General features: G+C 38.3%; 2 protein-coding genes across 4 annotated transcripts in view; one reads left to right on the top strand and one right to left on the bottom strand.

Annotated features, from left to right (window-relative positions):
* The window catches only part of pcsk5a (proprotein convertase subtilisin/kexin type 5a), a 33,018-nt gene extending 30,531 nt beyond the window's left edge, over positions 1-2,487 (top strand). Inside the window, exons 36-37 of the mRNA XM_032569952.1 lie at positions 368-566; positions 1,125-2,487. Coding sequence (XP_032425843.1) covers positions 368-566; positions 1,125-1,588 — 663 coding nt within the window. The 3' untranslated portion in view covers positions 1,589-2,487. The remainder of the gene's footprint in view (positions 1-367; positions 567-1,124) is intronic.
* A 296-nt stretch (positions 2,488-2,783) lies between these two features.
* Positions 2,784-17,101, bottom strand: prune2 (prune homolog 2 with BCH domain). Of its 3 annotated transcripts, none has more exons than XM_032569954.1 (11): positions 17,021-17,101; positions 12,625-12,691; positions 12,340-12,540; positions 11,781-11,957; positions 8,467-8,569; positions 5,734-5,865; positions 5,499-5,585; positions 4,516-4,614; positions 4,371-4,409; positions 3,888-3,938; positions 2,784-3,757 (listed from the first exon to the last, which is right to left on the bottom strand). In XM_032569954.1, exons 1-11 carry the CDS (start codon positions 17,093-17,095, stop codon positions 3,727-3,729), a joined length of 1,062 nt encoding a protein of 353 aa, XP_032425845.1. In that variant the 5' UTR covers positions 17,096-17,101; the 3' UTR covers positions 2,784-3,726. The 3 variants fall into 3 exon arrangements, with proteins under 3 accessions (XP_032425845.1, XP_032425844.1, XP_032425846.1); XM_032569953.1 differs by having other exon boundaries at positions 2,784-3,760; positions 17,021-17,100; XM_032569955.1 differs by lacking the exon at positions 17,021-17,101 and adding an exon at positions 16,395-16,564 and having other exon boundaries at positions 2,784-3,760.
* Positions 17,102-17,692: the final 591 nt, after the last annotated feature.

The raw sequence follows: 17,692 nt of genomic DNA, 5'->3' as shown, positions 1-17,692 counted from the left end.
AAATTAAAAATAGATTCCCCTAGTACTTGACCAAAATAATCGCTAATGTTTGGGCCTCAGGTACCATATAATGTGATTCAAACAGACTTCTCGCTCTACCCGAAGCAGACTCAAACAGCAGAGTGAAATTCATTGCGGTGACTCATTTTCTAAATAAATCGCCCTGCTCCCGCTGTGATGTTGCTGATTGAGACTGTTTGATAGGTACCGGTGCATGTTAATTGACTCATGGAGAGAAGCTGTTACTCAAATCTTTAAAGAACGTTTTGGAAGCTTGACAATACGAGCTAAAAGTAAAATAAAATTTTAAAAAATGAAGGAAAAGAAAACGCTATACCTTGCTTCAACCACCTCTGTCCCTCAGCAGGAATCGGACGCCTCGTGTGAAGACTGCGACGACTCTTGCCACGAGTGTCGGGGGCCAGGTCCGTTCAACTGCACTTCCTGTTCTGCTCAGGCGATCTTGGAAGCAGGCGGGCGTTGCCTGCTGTGTTGCCCCCTTGATGAGGAATGGAAGGATACGGAAACACCAAAGCAGGACTGTTGTAACTGCACCGAGACTCGAGGTTAGCTACCGGAAACCTATGCTTGTTGGGAAAAGTGCAAAACAGGGAGTCATGACTGCATAACAGACGTGAATGATCGACACATGAAGCTCGGCTGTAGGTCTCATCTATCTGTGTATCTGTGACTAATTATCTTTTTGCTTAATTTAGACAATGCAGCTTTAATTTACATGCAGAGCATTTTGCTTCAATCAGTAGGAAAATTAATTATAGTCCTTAAACCTTTTTGTCACATTGCAATGACAAACCTTCTCTATTGTGTGGGTTGTGTGTGGTTGGGGATGAGGGGTATTATGTGATTTTTTTCTGTATGCATTGTATTATTCAGAATGGGTATTACAATTGCAACACTGCATTTTGTGTTGACTTGTATAATTTTTTGACTAATTGTACAATTGGTTTGATGTTTTAAGATGCTTAAAGGCGACAAACATTCAAAAAACATTGGAAATCAGGAAGGTGGCGAACACTATTTCACACCACAGTAAACACATCATCATAGCTCTATTTACAAGACAGGAGTACATCTATAGATGATTTGTTGCTTTTTTTTTCCAGGCCAGTGCATCCTCAGCACAAACTTAGCATTCAGGAATGAAGAGGAAGAGGAGTCTAGAGGGAACCTGACTATCTTCATCATCGCCTCCATCCTACTGGTCCTGGGACTCATCGGTGTCGTTTTCCTCGTCAGGCACTCCCGTTCCAAAAGCGGCCCCTCGGACCTCCCGCCCCGCGGGTACAAAAAGCTCGGTTCCGGCGGGGGGTTTGGAGGCGGCAATATATACAGCGGCTACTCCTCCGCCTCTTCCACGTCTGGAGGCCGCTTCCAGGAGGCTGAGCTCGTCGACATCAGTAAGCGTCGCTCTGGGAAAAGGGACGATGACGACGATGATGACGACGATGAGGACATTGTTTACATGGGCCAGGATGGCACGGTGTACAGAAAGTTTCGGTACGGACAGCTGGGGGATGACAACGAGGACGACCTAGAGTACGACGATGAGAGCTACACATTCAGATAAGGCACAAGAAGCGATAAGAGAACGCTCTTCTGTTGTTTTCTTCTAGACATTCCTGCCTCTCCTATTTTTCTCCTCTGTACTGTTAATCTCGCTCTGCCCTGAGGGACAGATCTATTTATCCTTCACTCAATGAGCTCAGACAAATGAGACGTGAGAAGCTATTTATAATGAGTAGCATTTTATGACTGCTATCCATTCACACAATGAAATGTGCTTCAGAAATAAATCCATATTTACCATGCTTAAAGCGGACATGTTATGCTGGTTTCCTCATTTCTGTGATGCCGCATGTGGCTGTCATCAGTCTACATTTATGTCCTACAGTGCACAAAGCAGTCATTTGGTGACAGCTTATAGCTTTCTTTTGGTATTGAGCATCTTTAGAGATAATAAAGGCTGTTATCAAATGTCAAATGCGCCTATTCTGCTGCAAATAACTTTTCCACTTTTCTTTGCGTCTTGACCTTCCAATTATTTTAACTAATCTAGTTTTTATTTATTGTTTGTTTTTCTGATTTTGTGGCACTAGTGGCCTTTAGTTGCAGTAACCAAAACAGGAAATGGGCAAACAGAGGAGGGGTGGACAACATGCAGTAAAGGTTTGTAATCGAACCATGGATCCCATTTAGGCATGAGAAAAACCAAATGTAAATTTTATGTATTTCTCAAGAGTAGAGCTGCAAAACCGGAAATAAGCATCATGTTCTGTGTAGTGATTTACAGTCAACGTAAAAACAAAGCACACACTTTATTTTGTACAAATGGTTTTCCTTTTTGTTTTGAAAATCATGACTTTATAAAATCTGTAGTGTGTCTGGTGTTGGATGTTTGAGATGAGATCTACGAGTTTAGAAGCTGACCATAAGCGCATCCTTTATACATTAAAACCAGGGAGATGATCAAGAGTGTTCTTTAATTTCAGGTCTCGCATACAATCAGTATGGAAATAATTTTCTGAAAGAGTAAGACCTCTCATAAATCACGGATGCTTGCCAGTTTTTTTTCTGTCATGTCTACCTGTAATTTGTTTGTGGTGTTTGCTTGTTTTCTTTCTTGTACTGTTATATGTTTACCATTAAAATTTGAATTTGGAAATACATCACTCAAATAAATGAAAAAGGGTTTTTAAAATGATCTAACGAGGTGGTAAGATAGCCCTTGAGATTTAACTCACAAACGAGACAAGGCTCAAAACGGCCTGCAGGCTATAAATCACTTTTATTGAATCAATAGACAGCATTACTTCATTTTTTGCACAATCATTAAGACACATGAGTTCGGATCATCAGCTTCGTAATGTGGGGACCATGCACTGATGTACAAATAAACACATGCATATATGGACACACACTGATGAGACGTTGTGCTTCACTGATATCCCATTGTTAAGGTCATTTGAGGTTTTGTTTGAGGATCCAGCAAGTGCTGAAGGGAGGATTTGTTTCACCCAAAACACACACACATACACGCCCGCACACATTTGTGTCCACAATACAATGTGATTGATTTTATATTGAACTTACCCCTGCTTGGCTCTTAGATTGACACTATAAAGTTTAAATATCTATATATATATATATATGTTTATTCCGCACTTTTAGGACAAGATACAAGATTAAGTGACTCGACTGCAAGTCGGTCATAAACTATGGCACAAGGTTTTTCTTTTTTCTGGCGTCTTCTGGTCAATTTTCGTGTAAAACAGCTGACACAAAAAGTAGCCTCTCATTTCCAAAGTACCGGGTAACCACAAAAGGCGTGGTATTATTGCTTTTCTGCTTTTCATGCACATAAATAAAACGCAGTCTCTAAAATTGAATTCTTGAGGTGTGCCGTCTGTTGTGTGTGATCACATTTCCATTTTGACCACAAAGTTAACATCGATGCTACTCTGCTGACGCTTGCAAGCATCGCACACTTGACTACGAGTTTATCTAAGCTGCAAGGTGTACAGTGCAGCAGATGCTACAGTTAAAATTGATCAGAGTTTTACCAGGAACTACAGCAGGTTGTGTTTAAGTTGAACTCCAGTGTCTGAAAGAAAAACACCGACACACGCACGCAAGCAGCACTTTTCAAGCTTGACCCGTTCATTGCAGTTACTTTTGAGGCGTCCCATCAATTCAGGATGCTCTGGTTTATGAGCTGCTGGCACCGGCCTGGTCTTGTCTGCTGTGAAGATAAAACAAAAAAACAACAACAAAGTAGACCATTTAGGACGGGCGTGTTTATGTTTGTGTGACAGACAGCAGACGTGCGGCCATTTGTCTTCTATATGTGAACATCTTTGAGGACTTACTCTGGTCTGCTGGCTGCTGTCAGCTCGGTTCCCTGCAGGAAACTGTTTATTCTTGACAGAAGAAACAAATGGAGACGTCGTTAGAGGACGATTTACTGTTGTAATATGCTTCCATGCAGGGAATTTGAAGGCCTGTGCAATTTATGATTCGTTACACAATTAGGCAGCAAGTGATTAGTTTGTGATGTCTGCATCTTTTGGTTATACAGTTATTATCAGAGTTATAGATCTACGCGCAATAAAGACTGGCTCGTTTATTTTACTGTAATGATAAATTAGATAAAAGCAAAGCATTTAGCGTCTTTAGCAACTATTTTTTTCTGTCTTTCCGGTGTAATTGGAAACGCAGCCAAATAAAAACTGGTCCTCGTCCAGGAGAAGCGTCCAATCTGATAAATGAACACTCCAGCCAAGGGTGAAAACCGAGACTGGGGACCACCGCCTCCACGAAGGAGGGTTATGAAATGCAAAACGCTTACTTACTTGGAGTTTTCTGCCGCTTCCTTCAGTTCCTTGTCGAGTCTAGAGGTGGAAGTTCAAATAACAAGATGAATACGAAGCCATTAGCACAAATCAGGTTTGCAGTGGATAAGACTGGTGTTACACTCAGGGGCTAAGAAGGACTCACTTAATGATGCACTCTGGGATCTGGATGCTGTCCATTGGGATTAGTTCCCGCAGTTCATCCAAACTGCTCACATACTTGATCTTGCTGCTGAACTTGGCGCTGTAGCAGGAGAAATAATGTGCACATTTACTGAAGTGCATAAGGAATGACACATTAAAAATGTATGTTTCATACTATGAATAATTTTATGCAGTATGTGCCGTATAGCACAAAGCCTTCACAACATTAGACCCGTGATGCCATTTAAGTTACATAATTCACACCAAAAAATCTAACTAAAAAGATATGTTTATTAAACATTAACCTGTTTAAACTATCTTTTACATTGTTATCATAATAACATCTCATTGTTTATTGTTAAAAGTGAGAAAATTTATTTTGTCATAATCTCATTTGGAATTTGGACATTATTTCTGTCGCGCTGTTCTGACCAGATATCGACTGGCTTGAAGTAAAGAAGTTCATCACTGCTTTCGGTTTGATGAATCAGAATTTGTTTTAGAGCAAACTAAATTTATAACAGCTCATGCAACCGGTATATCATAAAACCTTTAATATTAATATCAGTGTTAAAGGATAAAAATCACATAAAGTATATATGATTTTGTTTCCCCTCTGGGGAAAACAAAATCATGAAAAGTATAAAACATAAATAAATCACATCTAGCCTTTCTATTGTTTTTCAGAGTGAGAAGTAAACAAACATTTCTGAAATAAAATACCTTTTTAAACAAGAAAGCACTGTCATATATGAGCTGTGACATAACACTGGAGTATTTTGTTTATTTAAAATAAAAATTAAAAAAAAACATGCAACTCTTCAGAGATGTAAGTCTTATAACTTTTATGAGCACATTCAAATAATATCAAAAAAGCAAATAATTCTATAGACAAAAAGTTGTCCTCCGAAAATAGTTGCTAAAATGTTTTACGCTGAGATAAAACACACAATGAACCAGACTCCAAGTGAGTCAAACATTTACCTGATGAAGGGTTTGGTGATGGCCAGAACAGTCCTGATGAACCAGGACGGATGAACGATAATGAAGGATTTCAAATTCTTCCTGAGCCTAAACACAAATCAGTACATCACGTTATACTGAGCACATAACCATCTTAATTTCTTCAAAATATGCAGAACAAACATTACAGTTTAAACAGTGATGCAATGCTAATACTGTGACCTTCAGATTTCAGAAGGATGAAAACTTTACGCACCTTCTGTCAATCATCTGATAGCACTTTTTTAGCCAACCCAGGCCAGGCATTCTTCTGTGGGGCGTGGCTCCGTTCAGGTAAACAATCATATAGTCCTCTGCCACCATCAGCTCCAGTGTGCTGATCACATAGCTGAAACGCACATATTTTGTTGCTGTAAATTCAAACAATTACATGGTGATCGTGAGACAAGTTCTCGTAACATTCATTTAATTATTTTTGGGCCACAACAAATTTGAGGATCAAAGTGAGGCATGCGATCATAACTAGACATCAAACTCAAGGACTCTAGCACTAAATTAGAAATGCTAAACATGACTTCATAGAGAAACAGAAGACTAATTGCAGTATGTGTGTGTATATATTGCTAAAATTTGTAGCTAATCTATTTAGTCAGTGTGATCAAGTAGGTAGTTTGTTCTCTTTTCTTTTCTTTTTTGACAGAAATACGTGTTGTCATTTATGTGCATTACTTTTGGGCAGATTTTAAATCCAGAAAACAACTGTTGTCTTGAACCTGAATGCCGATATATGAGGAAATAGTAGACAAGTGTTACAGTAAATCTGAAAACCCCAACCAGCAGGATGTTGAAATTTCTCTCCTCTGATGTGAGAAGAGACGAGAAATTGGTACAAGTGTTGCTTCATGAGCTGTTTCCCATTTCTTCATCTTTTCTTTTCAACATCAATCTCAGAGGCTCAATCGTAAAAGTTCCTTCTCTGAAATCAAATCCCACACTCAAATTATAATGAAGGGCTATCACTTTCTGTCCTCGTTTCTGCATCCACCTCCTCTGTTCTCTCAGTCAGCGGGGAACTTTGCGGCTCCCTTTGAAAATAAAGTTGAAAATGTCGTCAGCGGGTTTTCACTGTAACTCCTCTTACTGCTCGGACTTTGGTGCCAGTCCTGCTTGACACCCTCACGGTCCAACCCTGCCGATCGACTTGGTTGTGTGACCCTACTGAGATCATCTCCCACCGACACACAGTTCTCCACAGCAACTCCTCGCAAGGAATTAGACTTTAAGCCATCTGGCATGGAAAACTGCAGACACCACGTTTTACCTTCTCTCATTTCTGTCCAAAACTCTTGAAACATGCCAGCTCTCTGAATATCTGTCACAGAACAGCCTGTGGGATCTAAACTTCACTGTGGAAGCATGAAACGCAATTCAGCCAGAACAACAGCGGCGCCACAAGCCCAGCAAGTCTCAGCAAGCAAACTTTATTCCTGTCACTTCAGTCAGAGCGATTTTTTCCGCTCTCTCTGTGATTCAGGGATGTTACTTTGCAAACAATAAAGCTGTTGACACAGCCTCTTGTGGTGTGGAAACAACAGCGTTTAGCGTTTGCTTTGCGCTGTTCATCTTCCAAGACAGTCAACTCTCTATATTATCATTTATGTGTGTATTATTGTACGTTTAATCTTGGTTGGGTTTTGTTTAGAAATTTCTTCTGGGATATAGAACTTTGTTCACAATATGTGCTCCATTCATAGAAATAAAGAATCCTTTTATTTATGATCCAACTGTTTTTTGTTGTTTTTTTTTCTCACCTACGCTGCAATTTTGCCAGGATTAGCTTGGGATACGCCGCACAATTATGATAATAGGGGATTTGAAAATGTCCCACTGTGACTTAAAATCCCTTATAGTAACTCTGGTCACACTGGGAGATGGAAGCTGCAGTTTGAGGACTTACACAGCAAGGAGGTTCATCCGGCTGAGACAAAACGAGATTACCCTGTAAGATGATGAATGTTTTTATTAGCATTAACATAATTTGCTATGTTTATTTGATTTTAGAGTGAAGTTTCTGCAAAAACTCAAGTTTCCCTCCAGCATTAGACATGTTTAGTTGTCGAATGTGAGAAACCACAAAGACACTGAACTAGCTGAACCAGAGCCAACAGCCTTTCAGTCTGCTTGGATGGAAAACAGCTCTTGATGTAGCAGTAGAGTCTGCATCTTTGTTTTATCTTGTGGGCTTATGTGTTTCCATTCACTTACCTGAGGATCACAAATTTAATATTTGTGAATATTAATGAAATTTGATCTACTTTAAAGATCAAATTTATACTAGATCACAAATTAAATTTTGGGGTAACACTTTTTTCGAAGGGTTGTGCATAAGACTGACATGACACCGTCATAAACATGACATAACACCTGTCACTGAACATAAAGGAGTCTGCATGAATGGTTATGACTGTTGCCATAAAGTGTCATTCAGTAAATAATGACACTTTCAATGTAATATTGAACTAAAAGTCACTTAAAAGTGTCAATTGTGCACAATTCAGTAATTTTAGAACTTGTTTAAAGCAAAACTCCATTAAAAGTTACATTAAAAGCCCATTAAAAGAGTCAACTTTGCATTAAAAGTGTCATTATTTATCAAATGACACTTTATGACAACAGTCATAAACATTCAGGAAGACACCTTCATGTTCCTGACAGGTGTCATGCAGGTGTCAAATAACGTGTTACCAATTGGGAATAATAATGACATTTGATCTGGCATTTTAGCAATGGTAAATAAATCTTAATCTGAGAACAAAGCAAGTTTAGAAAGTTACTGTGTCACTGAGATCATTTCTCTATCATCTGTAAACTGTTTGCACTTTTAAGGGTTGAGTCAGTGTTTTGTTAACAGTACAGAAAACAATAATTATTGTAGGAGGTCAGTGTGAAATGAGAGGCATGTCTTTGTTAGTCATCACTGCAAACTTACAGGAAGAGGTTCTCCATTATGTCATGGTAGTCTTCTCGAGCACTGTCTGGCAGAAAGCATGCAGCAAAGACTATGATGGCATTCACCCCGCTGCTATAGTAACCTGATAAAAAAACAATTGCAAAAACACAAAAAAGGAAAGCAATAAGAGTCAACTTGAGAGTTCGCCTTTGTTGGTGAAAACTTGATTGCTCTCTTATTTTCCGCTTTTCTGTTCTATTTATCTGCCAGTCTTCGATTCCTTTGTCTGGCTCTTTGTCCCATTTCCTCTCACTATGCTTCCCCAATTATTGTAATTTCCTTTTTATTCACCAGCCCATTTATCAGCAGATTTGGTGACACGCAGACAGAAGGGCTTTTCTTCAGATGACAGACCTTCTGATATTGACTTTCCAGTGACAGACATCTCTGTTTACATGGAACAGCTATGTTTCACTTAAGCCTCCAGCAACGAGCGGAGCGGGAGAAAGCTCGATCTGCTTTGGGTAAAGGTCACATTTGCATTTATAATGGTGGGCCGCTCTCAAAAACTCATGAGTCACAAGACAAGTTTTCTTTATATCTCTCAAGCTTAAGTCTTATCAATGGATTATGCTGCATAAACATATGCAGATGTATAAGTAGGTTGATGTACTTATCAACCTACTTATACATACTTATCTTTCGACAAGTATGTCTACTTGTCGAAAGATAACCAAATTGCAAAATGAGTTGTTTTGAAAAATGTACTAATGAAAATCTAAAAAACTTTGTGTTCATGTGCATTCTGGCAATTATCAGTCTAATAAACCGAAAGAAAATCAACTGGAAGGAAACGACTTCATAATTAATCTAATTAGTCACCTAAATAGTAAAATGGAGAGAAACATTGTTCCACAAAGAATTGACCCAGGTGAATTCAATTAAACATTTTAGTATTCGGAAATATATATATATATATATGTACATACTGTACATATATGGTTTTCCTTCTACTTCACTATTTTGTTTTGGTGTGAATATTTCTGCAAAGAGGTTGAGTACTTTGCAAAAATCTTGATCAGCTCTGTAGTTTATATTTTGCTTTAAATAAGCCAATTTATTTTAGGTGATTTTGTCACCTTTGGAGAGGCCTTTTGAATGTCGTACTTTCTTTTCTTTGCTTTTAAAATCTTCAATCCATTCTTGTATCTGACTCTTTTTAAAGGAGTAGGGATTTTGTTTGTGTAGCCACTTAAAAATTATCTAGAAATCACTTTGTTGCCAACATAAAAAGTTCCCATAGATGGATAAGCCAACGGATAAAGCCTCTCTCAGGTCCTGTTTGAAGTTGTTGATGTATTTTTCCTCCAATCTCTGTAGGACATGACTCTCAGATGCACTATATCTGCTGCCAATCATTTCTTGCGCCTAATATTCAGTTTTTCTCTGCAGTTATCAAGATTTTTCAAAACTTTCAAAGTTACATTTCACACCAGACCAAGGTCTGTTGTTTTTCACTTTACGTTCTAAATCACCTTGAGTCTCATAAATCAAATATTTAATCTCCTCCAAGATGTTTCTTATATGTCTATGCTACATTTATTCATCCATTTGAAAAGCAGCTTTCATGATTAAATGACGTATCTTGAAAAGATAAGAAAGTCTAGCTCCTTTGAATTAAATGTTATGTAAAATATGCTTAGAAAAGACAATATTTATACCACAGCTGATAATTAAAAGATAATATTGGCTCTAGTCACTAAGATAATCAATTATAATTCCTCATTAATCTCTTTTATGTTTTTTATAATTAATTATGAAAATAACTGGTTGGTTGTTTTTGTTTAAACAAAACAACCATGAATTCTTATCGATACCTTATAGAGACGTTTAGAGAGGAGATGAGAACTGCACATTCTAAGTATTGTTAGCGGATTAAATATTTAACTATCAAACTATCACTGTTGTTCTTTCTCTGAAATGTAAGCTTAAGGTTTCACGCACAATTTCAACTCTAAATACCCAATTTAAGTCTGATGGAAAATTTGTAACGGACAAGAAAGGGGAACTCAGGCCATCATCCAGTTCCCAAGCCTGGTGGATGGGAGGCACCAGTTTTTTGGGGTTTTTTTTATCTGGCATCAAGTGTTGGATTAGCATCTTTCCTCTTTTTGGTATTCAAGATCATTAAAAAGAAAAGCTCTTTCTTGTCCGTACCACAGGTCCTTGAAGGGAAAATTAATTAAACTGCTAGGACCTTAGCCATAAGATGACGGATAACTACAATAAACTTACGGTGAATTAACAAAGCAATCACAGTTTAACCAAGTTAATCCAGGTTTGATGAATTCAACAGAGCTCTCACTTGCTGCTGGATCGGTGTCTCAGCACTATTCAGTACAGAGAGGAGTACTTTTATTTGTGACACATCATCATTAAAAGGCATTACTTGCTTTTTTAGACCACTGTGGTTTAAGACAGAGGCACAGGCTGGAGGCGGAAGTTCAACTCTAGGTCACTAACATACACTAAGAGACAAACAGATTATTCACGAGCAGCAGGCCTTTGAATGTATTCATATCTGCCTCAATAAACAGTTCATCATAACAGCTTTATGGATGTAGATATTGCTTTGTTTTTTCACGGTTTAAATGCAGGATCACCATCTGCAGGACAAAAGATTATTTCAGCTCGATTTGGTCATAGTGCGATTGTCGGATCAGATTTGGGGGAATTTCCAAATGCTGCATAAAACAATAAGCAAAGCGTGTTTCCTAGCAACGTTTGCATATAACAACATGACCAAAGATAATATCTTTAGGAAACGTTATATTCTGTAATCCAAAATACCAGCCAACTGGAAAATGTCTGCAATTAGCTACAGATGTACGTAATAGATACAAGTGCAAATCATATAGAAAATGAACTTGCTTTTACTCTGTTTACTAATTAGTCAAGGCTTCTGATATACTTTCTTTTAATATATGGACCCCAAAGTAATAGTAAAAAGAAAGTACATCAAATAGACATGGGAGAATTTTGCGTATTTATTACACTTCTAGGTTTTTGGAGGGTGCTTAATTTTTTTCAACACTTCTTCCATTTGGATTCATCTTTGTTTATTGAATCAATGAAATGGCAGAATCACCGATGTGTGTATTTCTACGCCCAAGGCAACATTAAAAATAAATTTACAAACCAGTAAAGACTGGGTCATTTATAAAATATAACCCCTGAACTAACAGAGGGCGCACTTTGTTTATAATGTGTGTGCTGACTGTGTAATATAGGACTTTTTTCCCCATTCTTGATAGTTTTGTGACGTTAGAAATTGATTTAGCAAACATCCTCACCTCCATGAGAGATGACTTTCATGTAAGGCTCAATAACCTTCATGTTGATGCGGTGCTCCTGCTCCCCGATGACAACGGTCCTCCACAACTTGACGTCACGTCGCTCTTCCTCAGCGCTGTACGTTGGAATGGTATTGTAGGAATCACCTGTCCCACTTTTAGTGGCTGCACCGGGATCTGGTTTGAGAAAAGGGCAAATAGTACTATTGGTCACTGAATCAAGTTTGTGGGATTTATGTGGCCCATGTGACAATAGTGAATCGATCAGCAACACCCTGAGAAATAAAGCAGGCAATTAGAACACAACACAAAAAACACTTGGTAATCATAATTTGTTTTCCATAGTAATAAATCAACTTCAAAAGAACATTTCAAGTGAAAGAATTGCAGATAAAGTACAAAATAAACTGCATGGCTAAAACATAAAGAAGTTTCATATTGCCTTATATAGTAGCAATAGTTTAGCATGTAGTTTACTTTATAGAAATGATCTTGGGTAATGAAATGGTTCAACTGTTTTTTTTGTTGTTGTTTCTTGTTTTTTTTTTATCTAACCCACCTTCCCAGTCCATTTCATGGTCTGTGTAGTCGAGGTAATCTCCCTCATCTGGAGTGTCGAGTTCATCCACGTCGATGTCCAGGTCATCTGGAGTCTCCCCCAAGTCATCTTCGCTGTGGTCCAGAGAAAAGCTGATCTGAGGGGCAGAAAGTTTTTTCCTCTGGCTGGGACCTCCTTGAAGGGGTAGAGATGTAGGGGGGACTAGGATGAAAAAGCAGAGTGTTATTTATTTTTGAACAACAAAGGCCTTTTTTTTTATGTGTAAAATGTTTGGTTCACTATCACCTGGTCTGCCGTCATCACCCTCTGAAGTCATTTTACTGTGTGTGGTCAGGTCCATCCCCAGAGGGACCTGAAAGAAAAAAAGTTACACTGTAAACAGAAATTTGTGATGGAAAAAAATCTAACTGTGTAATCTGCTGACCACAATTCCTCTACCTTTAAAGGCTTGCCAAGGGGTGAATGACATTATATATACTTGAATTATAATAGTTTGTAATTTATGCAATGGATGTATATTTGATCTGGATCAGTTCAGTCCTCTAAAGTGTCCAGAGATTTGTTATGTTTTTTTATTTTTTTACTGATAATTGCATCCATAAACTTATTTGCATGTTTTGCTATGTACTTTGACTTCTTCTCTTTTTTTTAGACCTAGCTCATTGTAAGTGCTTATATTAATAGTTACCATGTTTTAAAGCTTTGGCTCCAGTCTCTTCAACCAAAGCTAAACAGGATTCAACAGCCTACAATCACCAAACCTATTGACTCATATTTTTCAGAAAATTTTGACAAGAGCTAGAAAAGCAGCATTGGCAGGTAAGACCACAAAAACCCCAGAATTTGGCATCATCTGTTAAAACACTTGATCGGTGAATCTTCAAAACTTTTCCTTAAATCCAAAGTATGACACTGCATTACCAGCGGCGTTGCATTCACAATTGGTTACCTACTTATTTGACTTAATTAACCTTAAACAAGTTAGTTATTGTCAGAGATTTGGTCAAGACTGGTTTGTGTTTGACCTAGCAGTTTTTTTCCTGGCACTGTATTAGATATAAACCCATGTAATAAAATTTTGGTTTCAATTCCCCAATTAAATAGAACAAACTGGGAAAATAAATGTACTGCAGGATTCTTGACAGTGATAACAACACTGAATCCAAAATTTTAATCAAGCCAATCTCTATCTGGTTAGACCTAATAGAAAGTGTGTTAATCTGCTGTAAAAAAAGAAATATAAGTTTTCAATTTTCATGCATTTAGCAAATGGGATAAAAAAAATCTAATTATTTAGATACTGGACCTGATGATCACTGGTTAGAGCAACCCGAGGGATAAATTGGCTAATTTCATCACTGGTAAATTGATTGCCGTACCACTAATTATTATAGTCTACTTAATGGCAATACTCAAATTAGATCCACTTTAGTTTCCAGGAGCAACTTAAATGCATCTGTAATTACCAATCTGGCTTAGAGAGTGCACTTTCTACAAGGACAAGACCTTTTAAAAGGATAAGGAAAGTGATTCACATCTGTACCATTTAACAGGTCACCAACAAAAACATGATACAAGTAGCATCGTGTAATTTTATATAACGTAGGTGACATTAGTCATTATATCGACCCTAAACAAAGACTAAGTATTGTAAACTAGTTTGACATCTCACTTTTAATAGTTTCATATTATCTATTATGGAACTTTATCAGATTTTAGGCCTGCAATTTTTTTTTTTTTGTTTGGATGCAAACAAGATACATGGGCCTTACTGCAATATTGAAATTACAGATGACACTAGATTTTTTTATGACTTTTTAGGCTTCTGATACATAAATGTATTTTAGTCCAACACCTCAAACATGTCGTTGCCTCGTGAAGTGTTACAGAAAAAAAACAGCTAACAGAAACAAAAGTGTGGTTCATCCTTGGGTCAGATTTATAGATGTTTAAATGTAACACTTCATTTCAATCAATCAATCATATTTTATTTGTATAGCACCTTTCAGCAACAAATGCTCTTCATCATAAAAACACAAAAATACAAAGTCATAGCAACACAGTCAACAAGTGAAATATGATATTTTCTCTGGTGGCATTATTACACCTCAGAATGTTTATCAATGCTTCATTTATAATGTTTCAAAAGCAACTCTAAGCAAGGTGTGTTTTAAGTCTGGATTTAAAAGAAATCAGTGTTTCAGCTGTTTTACAGTTTTCAAGAAGTTTGTTCCAGATTTGTGGTGCATAGAAGCTGAATTCCGCTTCTTCTTGTTTGGTTCTGATTCTGGGGTTGCAGAGCAGAACCAGAACCAGAAGACCTGATAGGTCTGGAAGGTTGGTACAACAACAGCAGATCTTTAATGTATTGTGGTGCTGAGCTGTTCAGTGATTTAAACTAGCAACAGTATTTTAAAGTCTATTCTCTGAGCTACAGTGAGCCAGTGTAGGGACTTTAGAACTGGTGTGATGTGCTCTATCTTCCTAATTTTAGTGAGAACGCGAGCAACAGCGTTCTGGATCAGCTGCAGCCGTCTGATATTTTTAGGCAGACCTGTAAAGATACTGTTGCAGTACCCAATGCGACTGCAGACAAACACATGTCTACATATACCTGGGAATGTCTAGCCATCATACTGTTTCGCAAAGACGAATGTGTTTTAATAAAAAACGTATATCAACTACAAAACAAAAAGGCTTTATGGAGATGCTGACTGAACAGTTAATTAAACTCACTCCTGTACCGACATGGACTGAAAGGTCACTCAGAGATGAAGAAGGCATTATTCTGAAAAGCAACAGAAAAAGCCAGGTCACAGTTCGCAGGTGCACTTAGGGAGAAAAACATATTTGAAGATGTCTCCTGTTTATTTAAACTAATACAGGAGTGCTGGCTGTTGCAGAAATGTCAAAGACATTAAGTTTCAGCATGATTTCCAACACTTCATTTTTTAGGTAAAATTAAAACCGTTATAATAGCTGCAGATATTTGATACACTGAGTCTTTCTATGGTGATGTGCGAGTACAATTGCTATAATGAATATCTTCTAGCAGTCAAAATGCTAGAAGATATGTAGCAAATTATGTAGACAACAGCTTTTGCTGTTGTAGACATAATTTGTGCAGAAATACTTAAGATTCCTGAATGTTTCTGTTCAAGATTAGCAGCTGGTTGTTTTATTTTCTTCAGCTTCTCCACTGAGATCGTGCATCATTGAAGGAATCAAAAGAAATATTCTTCCACACTGAACAGAAAACAGGTGGAACAAGTTTAGGAGTAGCAAGGGGCGAACATGACAGAAGTACATGAAACTGAGATGAAAAGGTCATCTTTGAACTATAAACAATCCTTGTATTAATAGTGGAGGAGGTGGGGAAGGTGCTTTGAATAAGGGGTGGGAGTTGGGGGATGGGGGCAGGTTCACTGCCCTCTGTGTTGCCTATAGTGCTGATTCAAATCGAAAGACCACACGCTTGCCTGAGCACAGATTGGGGAGGGATGCAAATTAGCAGCGAGTCACGTGACGCGTGTTCATTCGCATGAAAGACCATCCTTGTTCCTCTTCAACAGACTTTCAGGGCAACGGTGGAAATGTGATTACATCAGCAGCTGAAACAGAAAAACGCTGAACGCTCTTGTGAAAGCTGTACTGTCGACATAACTGCCTTAATGAAGACTGTGTGTGTGTCATCTTCCCCAGGATGTCTACACACACACACACACCCCCATGCCTACACATTTTAACAGCGTGTGTGTCTTCTTCCCCAGGATGTCTACACACACACACGCCTACACACCCCAACACACCATCTTCATTCAAATCTACACTGGTACCCAGGTCTATTTTGCTGAATCATACAAAATGACATCCTCCTTGGAAGATGCTGCTTCAGATCTACTTCCACATCACAGCACAGGATCATGGTGCTGATGACAGCAGCCCCTCCCTCACTCTTGCTTCCTGTCTCTGCTGGCTGAGGAGAGGGGGGAAAAAAACAAAAAACAAAGCATACACCTCTTTTCATCTCCTCTAAATAAAAGCCGTCTACTCACCGCTGCTGGGGCTTGGGAATCTCTGTCCCACTGTGTCTCAGAGCATGGACGCACTGCCTTTTTCCTGCTCCAAGCCTCTCGATGGAGATGCTCAGCTTATAAACAGCTCACAGCTTCCACCATTTTGTGATCACATGATCTGGGTCACTTCCAAATAAGGACATCACCTGCTATGGTAGCTCTCAACAGAGCTGCTTCCTCAGGCGGTGCTATAGAACGGGTATATCAAGAAGTGTGCGTCTGCTTGTAATTATCTCTAAATATCGTCTCTGTGTTTGTTTGCTCGGTGGTGTTATTGCCGTGTGTAACACAGTCTGCAGTCTGGACATTTTGTGCCAAGATGTGCAGCAGCGTTAGCCCTCGGCAAGAGAGAAAGTAGAGAACAGACAAACAAAGATACTGGCACAATGTCTTGTGCAGACATATATTTGCAAGAAAAAAATGATAACTATAAAGCATCTGGAGTCTCTCACTATGCTGATTGTTCTAGTGTGGTTGCTCTTGACCACGTTGAACTATTCAGCCATAAACAAAACAAAGTATTAAATAAAACTGCCAGATTAAATATAATTTGATTGTCAGCTTTTATAAATGCTCAGCAAACAGAAAATATTTTTGTCACTTACACTGCTCAGCAACAAGTAGACAGGCGGAGGCAAGCCTTCCAGCTGGCATGCTGACTTGTTTAGTTCAAAGTTCATGAGGACACCATGTCAGGAAGTGTGAAGCCTTTTGTTAATCAGTACCTTTACAGCTCTGATGGACTTTCAGGCATTAAGACAGACACCTTTCTTTAAAAAATGAGCACACAGATTACTTAAAAAAATATCACACACAAATTTCTTTGTAAAGTGTCAAAAAGTAAAGAAACGCTTAAACAATATTTTAATCAAAAAGTACAAACTTAAGCAATGTTGTAAGCTGCAGGATATTCTTGTTCCTTCCTACTGTGAGGCAGGATGAATTGCACATGTTCCGTGGCTGAAGATCAGCAGATTGACTGATGTTGCATTAACGATGTTTTGTACAGTTCACACAGTCTAAAATCTAAACATTAAAGAAACAGGATTCAGAGTCATTGGTGTTTATGATTATTCCGTGGCATTAAGAAGATTTTGGGGAAAAATGCCTTCGACTGGATGTTGCTTGAGTCTGTGGCATGGCAGGAGTGTGTAGAGGAGTTCGTGACAATCTTTGTTGAGCTTCGAAGACAATTTTGCTAGTAAACGTTTTTGCAGATTCAGAGTAAAAGCTAGCCTGACTTTAGCCTTATAGTCCTAAAAAGGTTCAAACTGATG

Source organism: Xiphophorus hellerii, chromosome 8 (genome assembly GCF_003331165.1).
Source record: "Xiphophorus hellerii strain 12219 chromosome 8, Xiphophorus_hellerii-4.1, whole genome shotgun sequence".
NCBI classification, from domain to species: Eukaryota; Metazoa; Chordata; class Actinopteri; order Cyprinodontiformes; family Poeciliidae; genus Xiphophorus; species Xiphophorus hellerii.
Note: the sequence above shows the minus strand (reverse complement) of the source record. Positions and strands in the feature narration are given on the sequence as shown.